Source organism: Diplotaxodon limnothrissa, linkage group LG15 (genome assembly GCF_057381915.1).
Source record: "Diplotaxodon limnothrissa isolate DT_005_m linkage group LG15, D_limnothrissa_male_GT1.1, whole genome shotgun sequence".
In the NCBI taxonomy this organism is placed as follows: Eukaryota; Metazoa; Chordata; class Actinopteri; order Cichliformes; family Cichlidae; genus Diplotaxodon; species Diplotaxodon limnothrissa.
Window position 1 is genome coordinate 44,727,463 of NC_140610.1, and position 23,425 is coordinate 44,750,887.

The window sequence follows — 23,425 nt, forward strand, 5'->3', positions numbered from 1 at the left end:
TTGCCTTTATTTATCAGTCATAGGAAGTGATTTAAACCCTTCATTGGGCACCAGCAGTGTTTTACTCGAGGACTACTTGCACTCTTGTCACACTTCGACAGCCTATCCAAGTTTGCATGTTCTCCCTGTGCCTGTGTGCGCTCTCAGACTTCCTCTCACAGTCCAAAGACATGCGTGTTAGGTTTACTGATTGCTCTGACTGACTGTAGGTTAGTCCTGTGATTAACTAATGACCTGGACAGGTGTTCCACGTCTCACCCTGTGACAGCTGAAACCTTGTGACCCTGCACACATAGATGAAACTGATGGAAACAAATTATGTGGGCAAAATGTTTTTAAAAAAATCTGATTATTTGGGCTTTTTTTGTTTGTTTGTATTTTTGTTTTTATTTTGAAAAATTGTAGTGTGGGTTTAATAATTGACCATAATTATGGTGGGTGAGAGGCGGGGTACACTCTGGACAGGTCACAGGCCTAACACACAGAGGGACTGACCGCCATTCAAACCAACTTAGAATCACCAAGTGATCTAACCCAACTAACTGCGTGCCTTTGGACTGTGGAAGGAAGCCCGAGTACCTGGAGAGAACACATGAAGTTCATGTGGGGGGGATTTTGTCAAATTTTGAGATTCGACTGTGTCCATGCCAAATCTGACCAAATTAATGAAGACTAACACAAATCTTTATTTTATTCATTTATTTTTAACTTGTTTCAGTTAAATAATGTTCTGTGGAACAAATATTAATGAAGGTTGTAGATCTTCAGTGTAGATCTTTTATAAACTGCTCGCAGTGAGGTTTGTGGATTTCTTGAGGAACGGATCAGTTTTGGATCAATACACATTACTGCTGCTACTTTTTTGTTTTTGTTTTCAATTTTCAATTACTATTTTAATAATTCTAAATAACCACTGCACTGAATCGAAGGCAGGTCTTTTCTGAACAAGTTCCCCCTAAAATTGGGCAACGTGTACATACATATTTTGGTTGGATGTAGCATGAATTTGAATTTGGGGTGGACTGTTTAAGCTACACACAAAGTCTGATGTATCTATTGTGAATTGTTCCAATCTCAAGGATTTAAAAAGCACAAGTGTTTCTAAAATTTCGGATGCCGGTGGCAGATTCAAGGTGATAAACGTTTCAAACGTCTTCGCTCAAAACAGGTTTAATGAAATCATGCAATCCCTTCCAAATGTACTAGTCAGACTCTCCAGCGAGGGACACCATGAATCAGAGGAAAAGCTGATAGCGATCTGCAGGATGTTTGGAAATGATCATTTAATTACCAGTCCTGAACCCGATCGCCGCTCATCTGGAGGGCCGCTGCTTGTTTTGGCAGCAGCGACCCCACCGCCACCACATGTAACCGAATCTTTTAATTTCTACCGGAGGAGCGATGGGCTCGTTGTGAATGGCTGCTGCACAACAGTGAGCTCAGCTAACTGCTTCAAGATGTGCAGGATGGCAGCCGGCTGACCAATGGAACGAGATCCTCCTACGTCAGATGACCTATGACCCGAAGTGCTGCACAGTTTAATCCAGTCATTCAGTGTCTGGTGTCCATAATCTGACAAATCTGACAAGAACAGTCCACGAATGTTTTAATGTTTTGAAATTTTTATTTATAGGTCATAAAACTACAAAATGTGTTTTCCTTAAATATTTGTTAAAACACATCAGAACATGATCTTTTAAACCAACAGACATTTCGTAATGTCCAAACTCTCACACTCCCCAAGTTAAAGTGCCAAAAACTGCAGTTCCTCTAATGTCCACTTGAGGCTTTCTCCAAAAGGCCCCATAGACTTCCATATTAAAAAGTTCAACTTTACAGCAGAAACAAACATGTTTACAGCTACAAAAGAACAGTTTTGGCCTTTTTGGATAGTTTCCTCCTTTATAATGACTCTACAGGAGTGAATCTAATTAATGACTCACCCATTTTGGATTTCACACAGGCTTAAAGGAAGTGATGAAGCAGCTGTCTGCTCGTTTTTAGCTCTGTAAATCTCTTTGTTTGCTTTGTGGTGCAGTCAGTTCAAGAAGTTTGGGACAGTGTAGTTGTTTACACTCACTACTGACCCGGCAGCCAAAATTTCAAAGTCGTCTCTTTCAGGCGAACTTGAGCTCGGTGAATCCGGCCACAGGCAGCGGTGCCGGGCTCTTCTTCTTCTCAAGCTTCAGCCCCTGTGGTTTCTGGGGCTTGGCAAGGCGACTGGGGTGCAGCAGGCTGAAGAAATGGAAGCGCTCGCCCATCTTGGCGGGGTTGGTCAGCATGTTGTAGCTGCTGATAAGCTGCTTCCTGGTGGACGGGTCGCTGCAGTTCCTCAGCAGAATCTGTGGAGAACAACTGGGGGTTAAAGCCTCGGGGCATACTGTGTGTCTGATATCCTGGTTTTCTAACTGTGGGCCACAGCGTGTCACTCAGAAACACTAAAATGTTTTTGGATCATCTTACAATCATACGATGTTTTACTTTTCTTTGTGCTCATTTTTTTAGTTCTGTCACAAAGTAAGTTTCACTGAACTAACAGCTTCACCTGCCCAGAAATGGCGACAATATGTCTGCTGAAAGTTTTTCCCTGCACAGCATTTTTCTGCAGAGGTTGTAATATTTTTAAACTCGTGAATGAACTTTTGCATAAACCTGGTGGGAATGCACCCTAGGTCTGTGTATTCAAATTTTAACCTGAAACTAAGAAAAAGGAGCAGTGAGTCACACTCTTTGATGTTGGATTTCCACCAAATGAGGAAATGACACTAAAAGAAATCATGCTGATTGTTTTTATTGGCATCTGTCAGTGATGAAGACTCACCTGCATCCTGGTGTCAATACCCATGTTCTTCAGGAACGTATTCTGAGTGACGGGGCCCAGACAGGCCACGCCTCCTCCCGCCATCCTCCGCAGATAGTTGAAATCCACGTCTGCGGTGAGGTCGGCAGAGCCAGGGGAGGCGAGGACGTCATGAAGCTGGTGACCTTTAAAACCCTGACCAACAGCAAAGGAGCAAAATGATGAGCAAACCTATGATGGGTTCAACGCAAAACCTTATTTACAGTGGCAGTAGCAAATTTGAGCTAAGTAGCGGCTTCTTACACAGTTTTTCCTTCAAACTACATGAGGGGATGTTTAAGAAGTACAGCATGAATAAAAGGTTTAAAACTAAACCTATTTCTAACCATCTAAAACGATTCTAACCCAGTAAAAAAAAAAAAAAAAAAAAAAAGCTGTGAAATCTTAGCAACCTCAGAAGAAGAATTGAGGAAGAGGAGCGACGGGCCGGTTGACCCTGGTTTCCCCCTGCCTGACGCACAGGAGCCTTTCTGCTTCCTACAGCTGCTTCCTTCCACTAGAGCTGAACAAAACATGCTCACATGAAGGTCTAAACCTCAAACTGGTCCTCACGAAGACAAAAGAATTACAAAGCACGACAGCTGGAGGACACACGGAGTGCACTGTATGTGATCAATAAAAACGACAAATTAAAGACTCAACATACATCCAACTCTGAATTGTTCCTATCAAAATGTGTGCATGAGGTCCTAAAATACTGATGGAAGTATTAGAGACTGCATTAAAGTCAACCTGTTTTTACCACTGTTGTGTAAAATAAGCAGGTCCGTTGAGCTGCTCTAAACCTTTATTCCTGAAATGATTGTTTATTAGTTGATTAACTGCATACTCATACTTACTAATTCAGTTTAAACACTAAAGCATTCAGTTTATTAACAAAAATCTTTGGTTGCAGCCTAGCAGCAGCTTCTGAGGCTACAACATTTAAGTGCACAAAAACTGCAGTTCCTCTAATGTCCACTTGAGGCTGTCTTGAAAAACGAGTCAGTTCCCATACACAAAAACGTCCAACATGTTTACAGCCTGCTACAAAAAAACTGTTTTGGCTTCTGGAAAGCTTCACCCTTCAAAAGAACTGTATAGGGGAGATTTTTTCCCAGTTCATTCACATTTATACTCCATTAATGCTTAAAGTTAGGGGCGTGGTCACTCTGGCAGACTGCTTCCTCTCTCGAGGTTACCTGTGTTGAAAGATGAAATTCTTGGATGATATTAGTATGTTAATTAGCACTAATTAGCAGGTATCTGTATCAGCTGTACAGTTTATGATAAAGCGTGCTAACATAGCTAGAAATGGTGGTAACCTCCATCTTTTGTGTACAGTCTATGGCCAGTCCCTCTTGTTGTTAGGCGTAGTTGGATAAAAACTACCAAACATGAAAGAAAAATAAGTCTTACCATTCTGTTGTATTCGCAGGTATCAGTAATTTTATAACTAGCGTGAATGACATCCCAAAAATCCCTCCTTGAGGCCCAGGTGGGGTCACAGTGGGACTCAGTAGCTGCACATGTAGGGCACATCTGCACTGTGTGCTGCCCACAGTGGGACCCGCAGTGTACCAACCCACCCACCCACCGTACGCCCAGACCCTAGGTGAGGGCTGCCCTACGTGCCCCACACACGCCCCACTGTACGATGCCTACATGTGCCCCACAGTTCCATTTCACGCTGGCACAATCCATCGCAGTAACTGAGGATTTTTTACAATATGCAGACTTGGACGTTTTTATCTGGCTGACTTTGAACATATGTGACACAGGAAGCTTTAGCAGACGGGCTTGATGCGTGTGTCGTACTCTGAACGTGTCCGTCTTGGTTCCATTGTGGCCATAGTCGATGATCAGCGCCGCACCGCCGTCCTCTATGATGCGCCGGGCCAGCTGCTGCACAATGACCCCGCCTTCTGCAGACACTTCCACATGATCCCGCTTTTCATCTGCCTGACACACACACACACACACACACACACACACACACACACACACACACACACACACACTCTAACTTAATAGTACATTGCTTCACTCTATCATCTCTGCTGGAGACAAAAACATGGCTGGACTGTAAACACACACAGGTCAGGTTTCCACCTTTTAAAGGTGGACTGGACATCTTTTGGAATTATTTATTAATCAAAAAGCTGAAATTTCCTCAAGTTCGAGCTTCTCAAATGTGATGTTTTCTTTTCTGCTTTATTTAGCGTTCATTTTTCTTTGACTGGAACAAATGACACTTACAGACGTCTTGTTGAACTCTGAACATTTTCCCTTTTTCAAACAGTCCATAAACAAATGCAGTGTGATAAACTTGATCGGAACAAGTGAGGAGAGTTCAATTCAGCAGTTCGTCTCCTGTTTAAAAAAAAGCTGAACTTAATTTCTCATTTTGTCTTCCTACATTTTCCATGATACCTCATAAACAACCCTCAGGTACAGTTATCCATCATTTAAGGCAAGAAAAGGATAATTTAAAAGGTGAATCTTCACTACAGACGCAGAAATAACACTGGCTGAAACAGAGTTTCAAAAATCGGTGAGATTACGATGGCCACGCCCTTCTTTTATAGTCAGTTAATCAGCCAGAAATAGTAAACAGACATCTTTTTCTTCCTTTCTGTTGCCTTGCAGATCCCTCAAACCATCTTAAGGGGACTGTATCTGCGACAGATGAGCTTCATCAGTTTGTATTCATAATCATAGCTATGACACCATGAAGGCTGAACCAAGCCCCTTGCCACCCACAGGGATGTGCACCTATTGTGAAGGCAAACCAAGACATCGTTCCCAGGTTGCAATCAAACCAGCCAGCATTCAAGCATGGGTGACGCCCCATAATGAGGAAATAAAGACTGACGAACCCGCTACACCTCCTGACCCGGACAAACAAAATGTCTGGTTACTGTAAACTCATCGAAACAACGTTAGTGTTCGTTGGATGGTCAGTCAGGTCCTGGCACAAAGATTAGTGATCTTCATATGTCACATTTTATGCAACCTCCACGTGGAGCATCACGACTACCAGGACCTTTCGCACCATTTACACCACGGGTGGGGGAACTCCAGGCCTCGAGTGCCGGTGTCCTGCAGGTTTTAGATGTGTCCCAGCTGATTCAAATGGCTAAACGACCTCCTCAACATGTCTTGAAGTTCTCCAGAGGCCTGGTAATGAACTAATCATTTGATTCAGGTGTGTTGACCCAGGGTGAGATCTAAAATCTGCAGGACACTGGTCCTTGAGGCCTGGAGTTCCCCACACCTGATTAACACAGTGAAGAAAAGAGCCTTACAACTAAAGGTCCTCGACATCTTCCTACCCGGGATAGCTGCATCCATCAAAAGTACCAATGGAACCTTCAGGAGGGTAGTTCTAGTCCTGTAGAACATTTCCAGCAGTAATACTCCCTTAAGAGTCACGATTACTCCTGCAGTTTACCTGCACTTTCTGAAATTTCTTCACTTCGACATTCAGACCACTGGCCAGAAATCTCATCACCTCAACAGCCAGCACATGACTTCAAACTGTTCCAAAACTACATCTACTTAAGTGTTTATATTTTCCACAGTGCAAAGGAGAAACAATTCCCCTTTAATCCAAACATCCAGACTTTTATATCCTTGGAGGTTTATCTGAACTTACAAAGCATTTTTTTCACCCACTTTAAAAACTGATGTCCTTCAGTCTTTTAAACGTTGTGGAAATTGACTCTTCAGACAGACTCTCTGAGGTTTGTTTTACAGCCCTCATCTGGTTTTTTATTGCCCACATTTATGCCATCTACACATCCACAGCCTGCTTGATTTGGCCTCTCCAGCTCAGCTCAGACACTTTGAACATCCTGCCAAAGGTCTGACATCATCGTCATTATTACTGTCATCGTCTTCCTCGGCAGAAGCGGGTCTTAATAAAAGGCGGGATTCATTTCTCTTTGAGGTCATCTGAACTTTTAAAATTCAAACAATGAGCCACTTTATCTGGTTTCAAGAACCAGAGAGGCCTTAATAAACTGTGATGTGGTAACCATAAAGGAGTGTAGATTTTATTTGGAAACTGTAAAAAGCAGATGTTAATAAATGTGTGCTTTGCTTTCCTGGACACAGAAGCTCTACATTTACTGACCTGCACGAGCGACGTCGAGGCCAGGGTCGGAGCCGGCGCCACGACAAACCTCAGCGTGTCCGGCTTCTCTGGGTCGATGTCCACCAACACCTCCCTCCAGCCTTTCTCCGTCCTCTGCCCCAAACAGAGAAACGGACATGTTTAGATGGGCCTCTGTGGACAAAACAGCTGAAAGGCGTTCTTATTATGAGGGCGCTGCAGGCGTCAACAGCAAACATCAGAGGAACAGCCACTCAGAAACCTTTGCACAAGACATGAAATCTGTTTTTCATATGGTTTTATTTAAACTTAAAGCAGAGCATAATGACTTCGCTACAGGTTTTTCTTGTTAACACAAAGATTCACCAATTTTCACTTTGCTAAAACTCAGATACGGAAAAATTAATCAAAGAACAGTTGCTGCTAAATTACACAAATAACCTATCACATAAACAGCCTATCTTTCACCAAATACAGCCGTTAAACACAGTTTTATGGACTTCTTGTGTTTTGATTTGGTGCCATCTGGTGGTAGGAACAATCATGACAGTGTAGTCAAATGCAATGCAAGACCACAGTATACAGAGGACTTTAAGGACTAATATGACAGTAAAGAAAAAGCTTTATTGCTACATAAATATTTCACACACTGTGTTTTTAAATCTCACCTGGAATTTGTGAATTGGCAGGGCGTCAAAGAACTCATGAGCGACAAAGATACTAAATCCTGGAAGAAGAGGAAAAACTCAATGAAGATAAGATAACCTTTATTAGTCCCACACGTGGGAAATTTGTTAAATAAAAACAGAGAAAGACAACCAAGACTAGCACAAAACGGTAGCCCATAATTACATAATCTAACTGCTAAAACTTTAGTTACAAAAAATTACGAGAAAGTAAAGAGGAGATAAGAAGGAAGCGCAGAATGAGTGGAGCTGCTGTAACAGGCTGCCACGCACGGGGGGCGCCGGAAGTGAAAAAACATATTTTAATAGAGATTAAAAGCGAACACATAAAGAACTCAAATGGAAACAGTAACAGTATCAGCCTGAAGCCTGATGTCCTCAGATCAATTCAGCACTGAAAATACTCACTGTCAAAACCATAAACTGTATATAAAAACAGGGAACACTTCCTCAAACCTGCATTTTTTTTATTGTCCACCAGAGGGCGACTCCTCTGGTAGCAGAATGGCTTCTTATTGTAAAGATATTTCTGAGGTAATGACCCAACTTTTCATTTGAAGCACAAGCAGAGGCTTTCCTAATGACCTTATGGACTCGGTGTTAGTAAAGTCTTACTGAATAAAACACGAGGTTTAATGTGTGATTAACAGTCTAATTTAGTGTTGATGTTAAAGTAGGGTATGTTTGATGAGTGTGCAGTGTACCTCATTTGTCAAATCTGGCTTCAAAACATAAAATGTCTATGGCCAAAACACTCATAAAACAAAACAATGACTTTGGTAACCAGTTTCAGGTATTTGTCATTTTTACACAAACTCCTAAACTATAGATGGACTAACTGTGCTTATGTGCTTACTTTAACCAGGAAACACCCTGCTAACATCTTCAGGTTCTCTAATTTTGTGGCATGGAGTTGTTCCATATAAACCAGTACGACCACAGCCTGCTTTCTGCTCCGGTGTACCTGTCGGGACATCGTCTAACCGGCGGTACCACGACACCGGTAGCCCTGCTTCAGTTTCTCCGCGACGGTAAACCAGATCATCTTCTGCGTCTGCCTCCTGGCTGCGGTTTCCCGTCAGATTCTGAGCCTGAAGCAGACTCAGAGCCGGACTCACCTCGACCAGGTGCAGCGACACAGAGGCCCCGCCCAGCACCGACTGCAACTGACTGAACACCTGAAGAGAGAAAAAATTGCAACTTGATGACACAGATGTTTCCACTTTGGGGTGAAATCTTTAGTCTTTCATAGAAAAGCGTTAAGCCTGGCTGACGTACTCTGATGACGTCACTCGCCAGCGATCCTTTTCCAGGTCCGAGCTCAACCAGCTGCAGCTGTTTGGGTTGACCAGCTCCCATCCACTCACTGATGATCCACACTCCGATCAGCTGGAGGAGACCAAACATGTTTGAACCAGCAGGAGAAGCACAAAGTTTTCTTATCTTACTGAATCTAAACGTGCTGCTTTCAAGGAAAGTCAAGTCATTTCCACCATATGTAGCAGTACAGTACACAGTGAAGACCATGGTGCTACACATAACAGTAGAGACAGGACCGCATAAAGTGCAAGTGTGTGAAAATGGCAAACAAACAGTGCAACAGCACAATACAGACACAACACGGTGCAGAGAGCTTCATACCTGGATCACCAGGTCTGTGACATTAAACAGCTGAACTTTATGCAAAAGGAACTTTTTTTTTACTGCACATGAACACTGATTTCAAGCAGCATGAAAAAACACAAAAGCCCTCACTGTAAGGTGTCTTACTCATCTGTCTTCTTGTCCTGATCACATCATACTTATCGTATTCCAGGGTTTAAACAAAGGAAAACTCACAAAAAAACTTCTTTAAAACCACACTGCCTGTGATTTATCTTTTCGGTAGGAGCCAAATTTTTTTTAAAATAAAGTATGTATGTATTTTATTATACATTCATAGTCATCATATGCATTCATACTGAAAGTCTGTATTCACAAACTGTATTCACTTAGCCTCTGTGCTAAGAAAATGCATTGACCGACCATAGGTGTTTGAAGCCACAATCTCAGTTCCAAACTCTTTGAGCCTCTGAGGCATCACTTTTTCCGTGTGACTCCTGGATTGCTGGAAGATCTCGTTTTTTAAGTACGTTTTTAGTTTTGTTCATTCCTCAAAAAGCAAGAGGACAAGCAGAAGCCCACAAACTGTGACCAGCTCTGACACGATCGGAGCACCAATGAAGCAGGAATTTATCGTCATCTATCAGCATTTGACCTAGAAGCTGATCCCACGTGCCGTGAGAACAGGGCTGCGTCATTTTATACCATACTTGCAAATACCGCTATAATTTTTTTTTTACATGATATAAAAGCATCATATCATGATATCTATGACACAGGACCATCCTGTTATTCTCCCCAGCACGCACAACAACTGAAAACCAATTAATAATAATTTTTAATGGGCCTATTTTAATTTTTAATTGAAAATATTTTGGAACATATTTACTAGGGGTGCAACGATACACAAAATTCACGGTTCGGTTCGGTTCGATACTTTGGTGTCACGGTTCGATATTTTTTCGATACAAAAAAATGTTCATGCATTTTTAATTTGTCATTTATTAAAATTATAAATATATATTTTAACTCAAAAGTACAGTTTTTAAATTTAACCCTAACCCTTGTGCGTGTTTTTTATTTTGACAGCGAATGCGCACCTGCGGACCACTTATGTGCAGCCCTGGTTATTTAGCTCATCATATTGCAGCCACAGAAATTCTTTTGTCCATGAAACCATAAAGCTGCACTTTCTTTTTGCCTTATAGTCTGATTTGTCATAACTTCTCCGTTTTGTGGTAAGCTTTTCTTTGGCTGTCACTTCTTCACCCTGACCTGTCTTATTTGGCTCAGCAGAACTGAAATGCTTTTACACGCTCACGCACATAAGCTCAGCGATTCTCTGCGCGATCAACCTCTCACATGTTTAAGCTTGCTGCGTCATGTTTGCATAGTAAGCTAACGATTAATAAGACTATGTCAGAGGAATTGGTGCACAAATTATCATCACTCACAGATCAGTGCTGTCGCTCTCTATACACAGTTCACACGATTGCAAAGTGAAAGCAAAAAAACAAGCGCAAATTCAAACGCGACTTCAATATGTCACATATTGACAGTGGCTCACCGATGCCAATGACATAATTACCCAGCTACATTTCTGAAAGAATGCAAAAGCATTGACATATATTTTTCCTACAATAGCCCGACGGGCAGGGAAGAGATAGATTTTGGTAGCCCGACTGAAAAAAAATCGCTAGCTCCGGGACGTCGGGCTAGCGATATTGCAAGCCCTGTATCTGATTGAGGAATCACTCATCTTTGGAAAAGAGAGTTTATTACAGAGAAATGGCTCTTTCCAAAATAAAAGCTATACTATCCGCTTCTTCTGGGCTATATTCTCAGCAGCATAAGGAGAATCATGTGCTAACAGCTGTCTAAATGACTCGACTAAAGTTAGTAGCATGCTTGCTTTTTTTTGTCTGCTTCCACTTGTCTTTGCACTAGGATGATGTCGGCGTAAATGTGCAGTCATATTCGTTGTGTTCCCACTAGTGCTTTCAGGTTAATCTCGTTGAAATGACCTTAACGCCACAACACGGCAAATCTCCGTTAACGAGCTACCGCCGATCGCTCCGTGCATGGGGCTAGACGGCCAACACGTTAACGAGCTAACTGCGCTAACACACTAGTTCACACCAATGTAATTGAGCATTGCATGGCACATCCAACATACTGTTTTACTTTAGTCCATGACTCGCTTACCTTCAGGGTCATACGTCACATGAAAACCAAAATAATTCCAAACGCCAGATCTGAATGAGGGTGGGGGAGGTCCATGTGTCTTGCTAGCTTGCCCTGCGCTCTTCCTTCTGACTATGCTGTCTGTGTTGAGCGCTCAGTGGATCTGCGCTCGACAGTGCAGCCTAGGCGGAGTAGTCGAACACAGATTCACTGAGCGCTCAACACAGACAGCATCGTCAGAAGGAAAATTTATAAAATAAATTACAAATGTTGTATTGTTCGATACATATGCGTACCGAACCGAAAGCACTGTATCGAACGGTTCAATATCGATACGAATATCGCTGCACCCCTAATATTTACTATTGATGAAGTATGTGTCAACCGCTAACAGTAAAATGACCGACGAAGGCCGATCAAAGACACGTTTACCTGATGTGAACAGTGTATATCAGAGGCCGGCTGAGTGGAAACATCATGTGGAATGAAACTGAAAGTTTGAGGGGTTTTTCCAGCCTCACCTCTCCAAAGATCTGGCTGATTTCTGGTGAAGTGATGAAATCTCCTTCAGGTCCCAGCATGTTGTTCCTCACATAATAACCCTGAGAAGGGGGAAAACAAACAAGGAAAAGATACTCACTAAAAACAGGAAAACCAGCAGCTGCTTTTACATGCTAACACTATCATTGGATTGGTGGTTACCACAAAGCCCCAGAGAGTTCAGACCACAGGAGTCACTGTGAGGTCTGGGTGTTCATAATTTGAGTTTAAGTTTGTTACAGACAGAGGATGACCTGAGAGACTGAACTAAGGCCCAGAAAGACAGAAATAAGGGTTATTTAAATTTGTTATAGTAAAGTCAGAGGATTCAAAAGTGAACAAAAGCTTTGCTTTTGAATTCTGATCCATGACCTGCAAGTGGTACTCTGGCACACACTTAAGGTGGAGTTAATCATTCTGTACCGTCACAGGGTTGGTGAGCACCTCCCTCATGTACTCTGCCACAGGGATCGGCCCCGTGGCTTTTATTTTAGAGGTCAGGTGGCGCAGCATGGAGGGTGGTTTGTTGTTTCCATCAGGTGCAGAGCTGCAGAAGAGTTTGGAAGGGGCTGCTTGCCATCGCACTGTCACACAGAAACATTCAATTCATACATTTAAAATCTCATACCGTCCCCATGTTTATCTACACTAATAAACTATTAATTGAATTTGAATTTATTATCTGGATTGACCTCTCACCTGCTGCTGCCGGCCTGACAGGGTGGATAAAACCTCTGCTGAGCAGCTGCTGTGCTTTAACACAGAGAAGAGCCCTCATTCTGCTTCACAGGAAAGAACAGAACCACCTCATTACTGGATATTACTTTAACCACATGGAGGGAGACTCTGCTCTTTGACAGCACAGCGGCTAGCCGGTTAGCTTCAACTACGAGGTTTCTGTTGTTTTTAAGGATACAAAAACAACAGAAACCTGCCGTCGGAGGCGACGTTTCATCTCCTGGTACAAAAGATAAAAACGTCTGAATGCGTTTATGGATATCCGTGTGTAAGTTACCGCAGGTCAAACGCTGCACCATCCCCGTGCAAAAGCGTTAAAGCAACACATGCTAACGCTAAGCTCGTCGCAGTAATAGAGATACCATCCGGTTAAGTGTCAAAATAAAACTTAAAGAAAATGAATCTCAACGAGTGATTAAAGATATACAGTAAATATAAATTATTGTACGAAAACCCAAAGCAGCAATAAAACAATAAAGAAATGATACAGTAATAGTATAAATCGGCCTACATCTTTCTAATGTATCTGAATTATGTTTCATGCCTATAAACTTGATACATTCTGCACGACATGAAAACCACAGCGATACATCTTTCTTCTTTCTTAATCTTCAGTCTCTGTGAATTTGTCTCTGTTTATTCCAGAGCACATTAAGCCAACACCTGCCCTTCAGTGTCCCGTTAGATTTTTTTAAGTCCATTGTGGAAAGTAGCTTTCAATAAATGGATTCTTTCCCATTAATAGTCATTGACATTTTATTTTGAAAGATCTTTCTCCATTTCCTTTGATATCGTGTTTTAAAACAGCATCTTGACGCTTCAGACGGACAACAAACGCTGTGATTGGAGGACAGACGGTTACGTAGGGGACTCGTTTTTAATATTTGATTTAATATTTTTTTAGCGTGCTCATCAACATAATTTACCTTAGTTATTTGTGTAAAACATATCATTTAGATTTATTTGTTTTTATGTAACGAATCAATCTAAAAAAAAAAAAAGTAAAGCGTGCGTGTTGCCATATTGGCCGGAAATGCCGCCAAAAATCTTTGGCCAAGTATCGACATCACACCTCAGTCATATATGACTACAAAAATATAAAAATAAAAACCGACGCTGTCTGTTTTATATCTTATATCTGAGGTTCATTTCAAATAAAGGTCCGTAAACGAACTTAGAAGGGATGCTTCTCTGGGAGACCAGAACTTGCCTGAAAATTGTCACATTTTAAAGGTTTCTTCCGTAATAATGCAACTAATTGATGTTACCAGTGTAAAAACTACATTACGTCAATTACAGCCTCCCAATAGTCAATTCGGGCTTCTTATTGTTCACAAATGTGAAAAATATTGGCTAACACATAATGACCTTGTACATTTGTATAATTACATTTTAAGATTTTTATAAATTAGTCTTTATTCTAAATTCTGCTACCAGGGAGCTGGTTCTCATTTGATGTTTAGTGACAATAAATGGATTCTGAGTTGAATTCTGATAGCACCCCACTATGAGATCTGGTAACCGTGCACCGGAAACGTTTCGTTCAACATCCGGGTCAGTTTTCCTCACGCTGCAAACAGCATGGCAGCGAAAAACAAGCAACGTAAAAAGTCCAAAAAAGTGACATTTGAGGCCGAAGAAAACGAGCCGGAGGCGAAAAACAGCGGCGGAGAGGAGGATGAAGGTGAAGAGAAGAATACGAAAGAGGAGGAGAGAGAGGAAGAGGAGCTCAGTCTGGAGGAGGTTTTACGGCTCGGAGGAACTAAGGTGAATTTACCTGGTGAAACAGGGCCAACACTCAGAGTCAGGGAGCGTTTTAACTTGTGAAGGTCGGTTTGTTTTTATAGTTTTCTGAACTGACACGAAAGTTTATGTGACGTAAAAGCACAGTCCCCGGACAGTTTATTAGGTACACTTTGCTGTTACTGGGTTGGATCCACTTTTGCTTTCAGAGCTGCCTTATTTCTTCATAGATTCAACAAGACGCTCGAAACATTCCTAGGAGATTTTGGTCCTTAATGACGTGATCGTATCAGACAGCTGCTGCTCATCCATGATGCGGATCTCTTGTTGGTGCTCTCCTGTATTGAGCTCCGATCCTTTTGGAGGCCATTTGAGTACAGTGAACTCAGTGTCATGTTCAAGTAACCAGGAAGGCTGTGGTGTTTTAACAATGCTCAGTTGGTACTAAGGGACACAAAGTGTGCCAAGTAAATATCCCCACACCATTAGACCGCTGGCTGAACAGTTGTTATACACTCAGGATGGATCCATGCTTCCATGGTATTATTTACATAAATAAATAAAAACGTATCAAATAAAGTAAACATTTAAATACAATTTATACACAAATGTTAATCAGAATTCTTTGTCACATATTTTTAATCTTTTCTTTGTGGTTCTTCTCTACGTCTTTAGGCCGACTATATCCTCCTCGCCGGCCTCGAAGACTCCAACGAGCTCGTTGATGGCGGCATGAAAGGAGCGATAGATGACCTGGAGGAGGGCGAGCTGGAGTCATTCATCACCAAGCTGGGCATCCGGGCATACGCGACGCAGCAAACCATTCCGGACAAGCCTGAGGGTGAAGCCGCCACGGCTGCCACAGCTGCTGGCGAGAAGAAAGCTAAAAAGGTCAAAGTGGAGAAAGCAGAGGAGACGGCACCTGACACTCAGCCCAACGTCGTCGATCAGAAGCAGAAGAAGACAAAAGAGGCGCGGGTATCGGCGGCAAAAAAGGCAAAGCAGAGCCAGACCGTGTTTGAGTTCCAGCCACGGCAGGTGCTGCTGATCAAACCTGGTGGTAAGTGGTTCGAGCTGGATTACACAGAAGAGGGCTCGTCGGCGCCACAGGATGCTGCCCTGGTCTCGCAGTACAAGACGCTCGCTCAGCAGCTGTTCGAGGCTGAGGTGACCCTCTACAAGACCAAGAAGAGCTTGCAGAAAGGCGCCAACTCGGCCTGGATGAAGACAGTTGTCTCCTCTGGCGTGCTGGCGGACAGAATGGCAGCCATGACGGTTCTGATTCAGGACGCTCCGGTGCACATGCTGGAGCACGTGGAGAACCTAGTCACCATGGTGAAGAAGAAGGGCAGTCGGCGGATGGGTCTGATGGCAATGGACACGCTGCGAGAGCTGCTGCTGTCCAACCTGCTGCCCGGGGACAGGAAGCTCCGCACCTTTGCCCAGCACCCGTTCGACCAGCTTGAGGAGAAGGCCAGCGGCAACCGCGACGCCCGCGACCGCCGCCTCATCCTCTGGTACTTTGAGCACCAGCTGAAGCACCACGTGGCTGAGTTTGTGGTGGCGCTGGACTCGGTGGCTCACGACACAGTGCCTGCCACCAAGGCAAAGGCGTTAGCCACTGCCCATGAGCTGCTGTGCAGCCGTCCAGAACAAGAGAAGGCGCTGCTCACCCAAGTGGTAAACAAGCTTGGAGACCCCGAGTACAAGACGGCGGCAAAGGCATCGTACCTGCTGGAGACACTGCTGCACAAACACCCCAACATGAAAGGGGTGGTGTGCTGCGAGGTGGAGCGGCTCCTGTTCCGACCCAACATCAGCCCGAAGGCGCAGTACTACGCCGTGTGCTTCCTCAGCCAGGTGATCCTGAGCCACGACGAGGACGGGCTCGCCGCCAAGCTCATCACCATCTACTTCTCCTTCTTCCGTGCCTGCGTCAAAAAGAAGGACATTGAGTCGAAGATGCTGAGTGCGCTGTTGGCGGGCGTGAACAGGGCGTATCCCTACACCAGCACCGGGGACGACAAAGTGAGAGAGCAGATGGACACACTCTTCAAAGTGGTTCATCTGGTGAAGTTCAACACAGCCGTGCAGGCGCTCATGCTACTGTTCCAGGTGATGGACTCCCAGCAGAGCATCTCGGACCGGTACTATGTGGCTCTGTACAGGTAAGGAAAACCTTGCCTGGCAGCTTGTTTGTGGGCTCTAAACAGACAACATTCAGGTGTTTACTTTCTCCACCTGTGTTGCAGGAAGCTGCTGGACCCCGGGCTGTCGTCGTCCTCCCGCCCGAACATGTTCCTGAACCTGCTGTACAAATCCATGAAGGCTGACGTGGCGCTGAGGCGGGTCAAAGCCTTTGTCAAACGGCTGCTGCAGATCAGCGCCGAGCAGAGCGCCAGCTTCGCCTGTGGGGCGCTCTTCTTGGTGTCGGAGGTCATGAGGGCCAAACCGGGCCTGAAGATACTGCTGCAGGAGGCGGAGGGGGTAAGAAATCTCAGAGGGTGTAAAACTGATGCTTTAGATTTTCCTTTTGGACAAAAATGCTCTCAAAGATGAACTGCTTTAAACTTTTGAATTATGGCTTCATTCAGAATGAGGAAGAGGAGGCGTTCAAAGACCTCGCTGCAGATGATGATGATGAAGAGGAGCGATTCGTGGATGCTGACAAACTAGAGGAACAAACAAACACAGAGGCAGAGGAGGTCAAACCTGCAGCATCATGGGTACATCACCAGAACCTGGAAGGTCTGTGAAACGCAAAGATTAGGGCTGACGTTCTCTGTTTGAAAACTGTTGTTGAAGGATGGGTTTAATCTAACATAACCGCCAGTGCCCCTGGTACTTTCCACCATTTCCACCCACTGTCTTCCTGGGAGGCTATTGTTTAATAGCTAGTTGTTTTGTTTTAGCTTCATGAAACTAATTGCAGATTTTTTTTATTTGCCTGAATCAGGAAAAACTTTTAGATCATGTTGTAATCTCTATTCCAGCTAATTTTGTGTGTTTGTTGCACCTGGCTGATTAAAATAAAGCAGGACAGTAAATAAGAAGACGAGCTTCATCATGTTTGTTTCTCCGTCCTGTTTTCTTTCAGGAATGAAGAGTGTTCAGAGCTACGACCCGCTGCACAGAAACCCGTTATTCTGCGGTGCAGATCGCTCGACTTTATGGGAGCTGCAGAAGGTAAAAAAATCTGTCCTAATAAACACAAAGTTCGTAACCAGAGCTTGTGTTCACAAGCTGCTGTGTATAACCTAATGTCTGATGTTCTCTGCAGCTCGCTCTGCACTTCCATCCGTCAGTGTCGCTGTTTGCAAAAACCATTCTGCAGGTAAAAGCCCCGCCCCTTTCCACATGCTCAGGAGCTCTGTAGTCGTCATGATTGTTGCTGTTAATGTTTGATATGATTTTATTTCCACAGGGAGACTTCATCCAGTACTCTGGGGACCCTCTGCAGGACTTCACCCTCATCCGCTTCCTCGATCGATTTGTCTTCAGAAACCCCAAACAGCTCAAAGCAGAACGTAAGACAAACAAGCACCGAATTCTATTGGATGCATTTTGTAAAATGGATCAAAAATGATGCAACATAAACACAGATGGATACAAAATGATCACATGTAGATGGGAAAATGACGAAAACTGGTGTCAAATGTTCACATTTGTGAAATAGTTCAATAAATAGTTCAAATAATTCAAAAAAGAAAGGATGATTAAAACAAACGGACTTAAAAGAGGAACAAAAACAATGAAGAGGGGATGAAATAAAATACAAAAAACGCACAAAGCTGCAAAACAGCAGCAACCTGCAGAGAAACAAGAGACAGTGGACGGTAAAGACAATCTAAATAAGTCTTTACAAGCTAAAAACGACAGAAAAATAAAAAAATTCAAACTCAGAAAGATGGAAAACGATAAAAAACATCCTGAAGAGTTGTTATTATTAGTCTGTGGTTTCATTGCTGTCTCGGCTCAAAACAGATTTAATCACGCTGACTTCACACATTGTGACAGTTTATTGACGGTTTTAATGAACTAATATTAATAATTTTAAGTGTAAACTTTCGTTTTTTTAATATTTTTTATTCTTTAGAAAACACCGACGCTGCTGTGATGAAGCCCAAACACAGATTACCTGTCAGCTTGCTACCAGGTAACTTTAAACAAATTTCACACTTTCTATGTTTGTTTTTTTTCCTTCACCTGCTCTGATGTCAGATGAAGTGTGGATCCTTTAAATTATTTGTGTGTGTCAGTGAACAGCGCAGAGTTTCTGTCCAAAGAAGAAAGTCAGGTTCCTGTTGATGAGATCTTCTTCCATCGGTGCGTCCCAGCAAAGTCACCTGACATATTTCCACTGTTTTTTGATTGTATTCTGTTTAATGAGTTTTGTTTCTTTGTTTCATTCGTCAGCTTCTTCAAGAAACGACAGCAGGAGAAGCAGCAACGCCGGCCACGAGGTGACGATGACGACGAGAGCCTGGAGGATGTGGACGATGATGAGTTTGAGAAACTTCTTGGTAAATAAACCATCGTCTCTAATTTAATGCTCAGTATCTCCTCATGAAAACATCACAGATCCTTGGTTAATGGCTTCAGTCGAGACACTTGTACAGTTAAATTTATAAACACGGATTACATAAAACACTGACATTTCGACGTAAACAGAACTGCATTTAAAATCTTTTATATTTCAAATAAAAGGTAAAAATTTAAATCGCAGGCTGATCCAGTCTGAGTGTAGTTTGGCTCACTGTGAGTTTGGCCCACACGTGCCTGATAACACCTGGGCGTGATCCTGATGATGGGAGGATCTTCCTGATGAGGAATCGGTGAACTCCTGGCCAGTCTGAGGTGCTGTTTGCTGCTGCCCTTCAACAGTTAAACATTTGGCACGTGTGCTCAGTGTCAACCTGCTCTCATCCGTGAAGAGACCAGGCCGTTAGTGGTCGACCTGCCGGTTCTGGTGTTCGCGGGGGAATGCTCGGCTCTGGGCTGTGACAGGGTTCCCGCTAAAGGACAAGCAGCCCACCGGAGGCTGGCTGTGCTCCTCCTGTTCTTCCTCCTTTGCTTGTAGTATAACTTAAAGTTCTCTGGCTGAGTAACTGTTTGTTTGTTTTTTGGCAGACACCTTTGAAGGTGATTCGTACTTTACCGACCTCGGCAGTGATAATCTGGACTTTGCAGGGTGAGTTTTCAGGTTTACTCTTGGGTTTTATTTCCATTCATTTATTGATTTACTTTGTCATTCTTAAATTTATTTTCCTTCTGTTTACAGTATTATTGTTTTATTTATTTCTGTATTACTGTTGCTACACATGGGAAAGCAAATACAGGAAATACTAGGAAGAGCATTATGTTGGTATTTATTTAGTCTTAAAAACAGAATAATCTGATTGGCTGTGAGACTCGAACACGATTTTGGTTTTGTTTTAAAAAAACAAATAAAGACTTTAAAGACTTTTACACACTGACTGAACCATCCTCTTCCTCACAACGTTTTTTGTTTTTCTGTCAGTAATGTAAAGAGTAAAAAAGATAAGAAATCAGGAGACGACTCTGAGTCGGACGTGGACAACTCGGACATGGACGACCTGGACGATGAGGAGGTGTCTCTGGGCAGCATGGACGAGGAAGACTTCGGAGACGAACTGGAGGAAGAAGGAGGGATGTTCATGGACCCTGATGGAGACGAAGAGGGTGATGATGATGATGATGATGAAGGTAAAAAAATATGACAAAGTACGAAAACTTATTTTAATCCAGCTTTGTTTCGAGTGCCAGTTCAATATTCTCTGTTTTTAAATTAATACACCAATACCTTTATTTTTTTCTGCCTGTATAAATGTCTTTTTTGTCATTATTTGACTTGAGATTATATTGATGTTCATATATTCAAGTCCACGCTGTTATGAGTTAAAGGACAGAATCGACCTGAGCTCTTACAGACACCTGATCCTTCTCCTCTTCTTTCAGTTCCTGAGCTGGAGGATGAAGATGCTGCATTTGGAGGTCAGTACCTTTAGAAATCCTAACCACTGTTTTTTACATACTGAAGAGGGAACACAGTGCATCATGGGATATCTGAGCCAATAATCTGTAAGCCTATTTTAGATGAGCACCCCATAATTCAAAGAAAACTACTAAACATTTACATTTAAGGTTCTGGAACCAGTGAAGTTTAATCATTATAAAAATACAGATTAATAAATTCAGTCAACTCATCTGTTAAAGCAGCACCTAATTAAAATATAATATCTTACAGTTAACTTAAAAACATTTAATAAATGAATGCAAAATTTGGGGTTCTATGCTAAATTATGAAAGATGGCTGGAATTTATCCTTCTGCTAATGTGGAATTATTCTGCTTATTTTCAGCTCCTTATTTTCATTCTTGGACTCTTGTAGAGCAGCTTTGCATGATTCACATTTCAGAATAATCCTTCCCTATCTTATACTGAGTCCATGCTCTGTCTGAAATGAGCAGTTATAGCTCCTCCTCATTGGCTGCCCCTCACAGAAGACTTGTCAGTGGGGCGTTTATTCCTGTGATGGCCATATTCAGAATATTTGCTCTTTGTGACATCATAAAGATCCAGGAGGAGGAAAATCAGTGTGAAACTGAGTGTTTAGAGCAGTCTGAGGCTGAAAGGATTAGCTGTGCACGTACTAAGCTCCTTATTTGAACTTGGGCCGTGTTGAATATGAACGTCCATCACTGGAACAGAAGATATGAGAGAAAATAATTCTTTTCAAATGTAATATTGAAACTGGGAAAAACCTTTTCCACTGTATAGATTCAGAAGACGATGAGATGGAAGCTCCAGACATCACCCCACAGACCAAGAAGGGAAAGAGAAAATCCTCCGAGGAACTCGACTTCTCCGGATCTTTAGGTTAATGCTGGATCTGTAGCTCAAAGAATTATTAACATAATTTAATGTGTCAGTTTGTTTTGGCTGTGTATAGAAAACTCAGTCAGCGACTCTGGAGGTTATTTTATTGATCACTGTTCAATGTTTCAGGTTCCAAACAGAAGAAGAAGAAGGAAAAGAAAGATGCAGCCATGTTTGCTTCTGCTGAAGAGGTCAGTTTGACTTCAGAGAATTCATGGAAACAAGCACAACAGGATTATGGAATCATAAATATTTCAAAGGTCTTATAACATCATTATTGTTCTTTTTTTATTTTATTTTATTTATTTTTGTCAGTTTGGCTGCCTGCTGGACGAGAATGCCGGCTCCAAGTTTGACAACATCGGGCTGAACGCCATGGCCAATCGAGACAAAGCAGGTGAGATCACAGAGCTTCACCTTGAACAGCTCATACTACTGCAGGAGCAAGCCCAGTGGCCACCTGAAGGCTGAGGATAGGATTTTGTGCTGCGATGCCTTTTAAAAATATGACCTCTAGGTCATCGTTATGGTTTCTATTATAATTACAGCACCTGAAATGTTCTGTATAACTAAAATGTTCATTAGTAAGTTAGTTTTATTCCTTATATTGACCCAACAGCCATCTCTGTTATTACAGTGATGTCATTTAATGGACCTTGAAACTAAGAATGATTACATTCAGACTGACATGTGAGAGCTGAAGGATGCTGAGGCTGTTTCAGGTTATAACAGGGTTAAAAACAAACAGACGAGATGAAGGCCGGTGTCTCACGTTTCATAACTTCTCCACACAGTGAAAGTGCTGTCAGTCCCACTCAGCTGCGCTGCACAGATAAACCAAATGTGTTTTCTTTTCTAACACTTCCTGTGTGCAGGTCTGAAGCAGCTGAAGTGGGAAGCTCAGCGCGACGACTGGATCCACGGCCGTGACGCCAAGACGCTGCGCAAGAAGAAGACCACGTTCAACAAGAAGAAGATGGGGTTCGGCCAAGCCAGGACGGGAAGCGGGACGTTTGGGAGCAAGAAGAAGAGGAAGTAGATGACGAGGATGCTGAAGATGTTGGCCTAAAGCTGAGGGACACCTTCGGTGACCACGCCTTCCTCGTCTGTCTCCCGGACGCTGTAGATTCCCGGACACTCAGCGGTCTCATCGTAAACCGGGAGGACGCGGACATAAAACGGTGTTTACAGATTCAATCTGGGGGCTGGTGAAGAGGAGCCACATTTAGCTTGTTTTATTTTTTTGTAAAATCAAAGACTTTGTGCTGAACATTTTGCTGCAAATCTCATCTGGATCATTCCATCTCAGTCCATCATGTTTAAAATAAACTTTGGTTTTAAAATGCATGAATGAATACTTCATGGGATGAAAGCAGGGCTGTTTCATGATGTTTTTGAGGGAACATTTGTGTTTTAAGGTAAATATCTGGTCCTGTGCCTCTATGAAAATGGACTCTGAACGAATGAAGGATGCTTGAAGTTGCTGAAATATTTAGATGTCTACAGCCTGTAGAAACTTTTGCTTCTCACACAATGTTGTTTACACAGAATTGTCTTAAAACAGTCTAAAAGTGAATCGTTACACTCGTTAAAGCTTAAATGTTGGGGGAAAAGTTCACTGTGATATTTCCAGGTATGACGCAATATACAAAGTCCAAGTAAATTTATTAAATCCAAAATTTGTTACGCTCTTCTCTCACATATAACTCATAATTATGTAGAGAAGGGAAATATTGCTTTGTTTTTAGTTCCAGCCTCATGGCCCAAATTTCTCTGGCCAATGAGAGGGTGTGTGCCGCTGTGCCGTTTTCTTGGTTTGTTTTTCACCTTCGGACTGTTTTCAAGAATATCCCGTGTCTTGTATGTGAGAAGCTCTAAATAAAATCTACTGTGGTTTCTACAAGTCTCCAAATCCGCTGTCGGAGATCACACATTTAAATATTTTAGGGACTTCAAACGCCCGTTTTACGTTAACTGGAGCTGCACTGCTGACGCTCCACATTCATATTTACTCTAACACATTTGAAGCTCTGGGAGTTTTCTAGATATTGGAATTTTAAAGTGCTCCCTCAAAAA

The 23,425-nt window shown here is 42.7% G+C and overlaps 2 protein-coding genes across 2 annotated transcripts; one reads left to right on the forward strand and one right to left on the reverse strand.

The window, feature by feature from the left end:
- Positions 1-1,964: 1,964 nt before the first annotated feature.
- On the reverse strand, positions 1,965-12,996 carry LOC146618124 (protein arginine methyltransferase NDUFAF7, mitochondrial-like). The gene is made up of 11 exons (XM_085372943.1): positions 12,984-12,996; positions 12,668-12,747; positions 12,392-12,552; positions 11,950-12,030; positions 8,921-9,031; positions 8,607-8,820; positions 7,625-7,683; positions 6,978-7,091; positions 4,658-4,801; positions 2,822-2,995; positions 1,965-2,342 (listed from the first exon to the last, which is right to left on the reverse strand). The coding sequence occupies exons 2-11, from the start codon at positions 12,744-12,746 to the stop codon at positions 2,118-2,120; spliced, it is 1,362 nt and encodes a 453-aa protein (XP_085229069.1). The 5' UTR covers position 12,747; positions 12,984-12,996; the 3' UTR covers positions 1,965-2,117.
- A 1,291-nt stretch (positions 12,997-14,287) lies between these two features.
- LOC146618125 (CCAAT/enhancer-binding protein zeta-like) lies at positions 14,288-22,861 on the forward strand. Its single transcript, XM_085372114.1, has 17 exons — positions 14,288-14,473; positions 15,125-16,617; positions 16,702-16,936; positions 17,044-17,197; positions 17,547-17,635; positions 17,730-17,783; positions 17,874-17,976; positions 18,546-18,605; positions 18,709-18,775; positions 18,866-18,972; positions 19,580-19,640; positions 19,971-20,176; positions 20,429-20,464; positions 21,251-21,349; positions 21,479-21,540; positions 21,665-21,746; positions 22,225-22,861. Exons 1-17 carry the CDS (start codon positions 14,288-14,290, stop codon positions 22,386-22,388), a joined length of 3,258 nt encoding a protein of 1,085 aa, XP_085228240.1. The 3' UTR covers positions 22,389-22,861.
- The last annotated feature ends 564 nt before the right edge of the window (positions 22,862-23,425 follow it).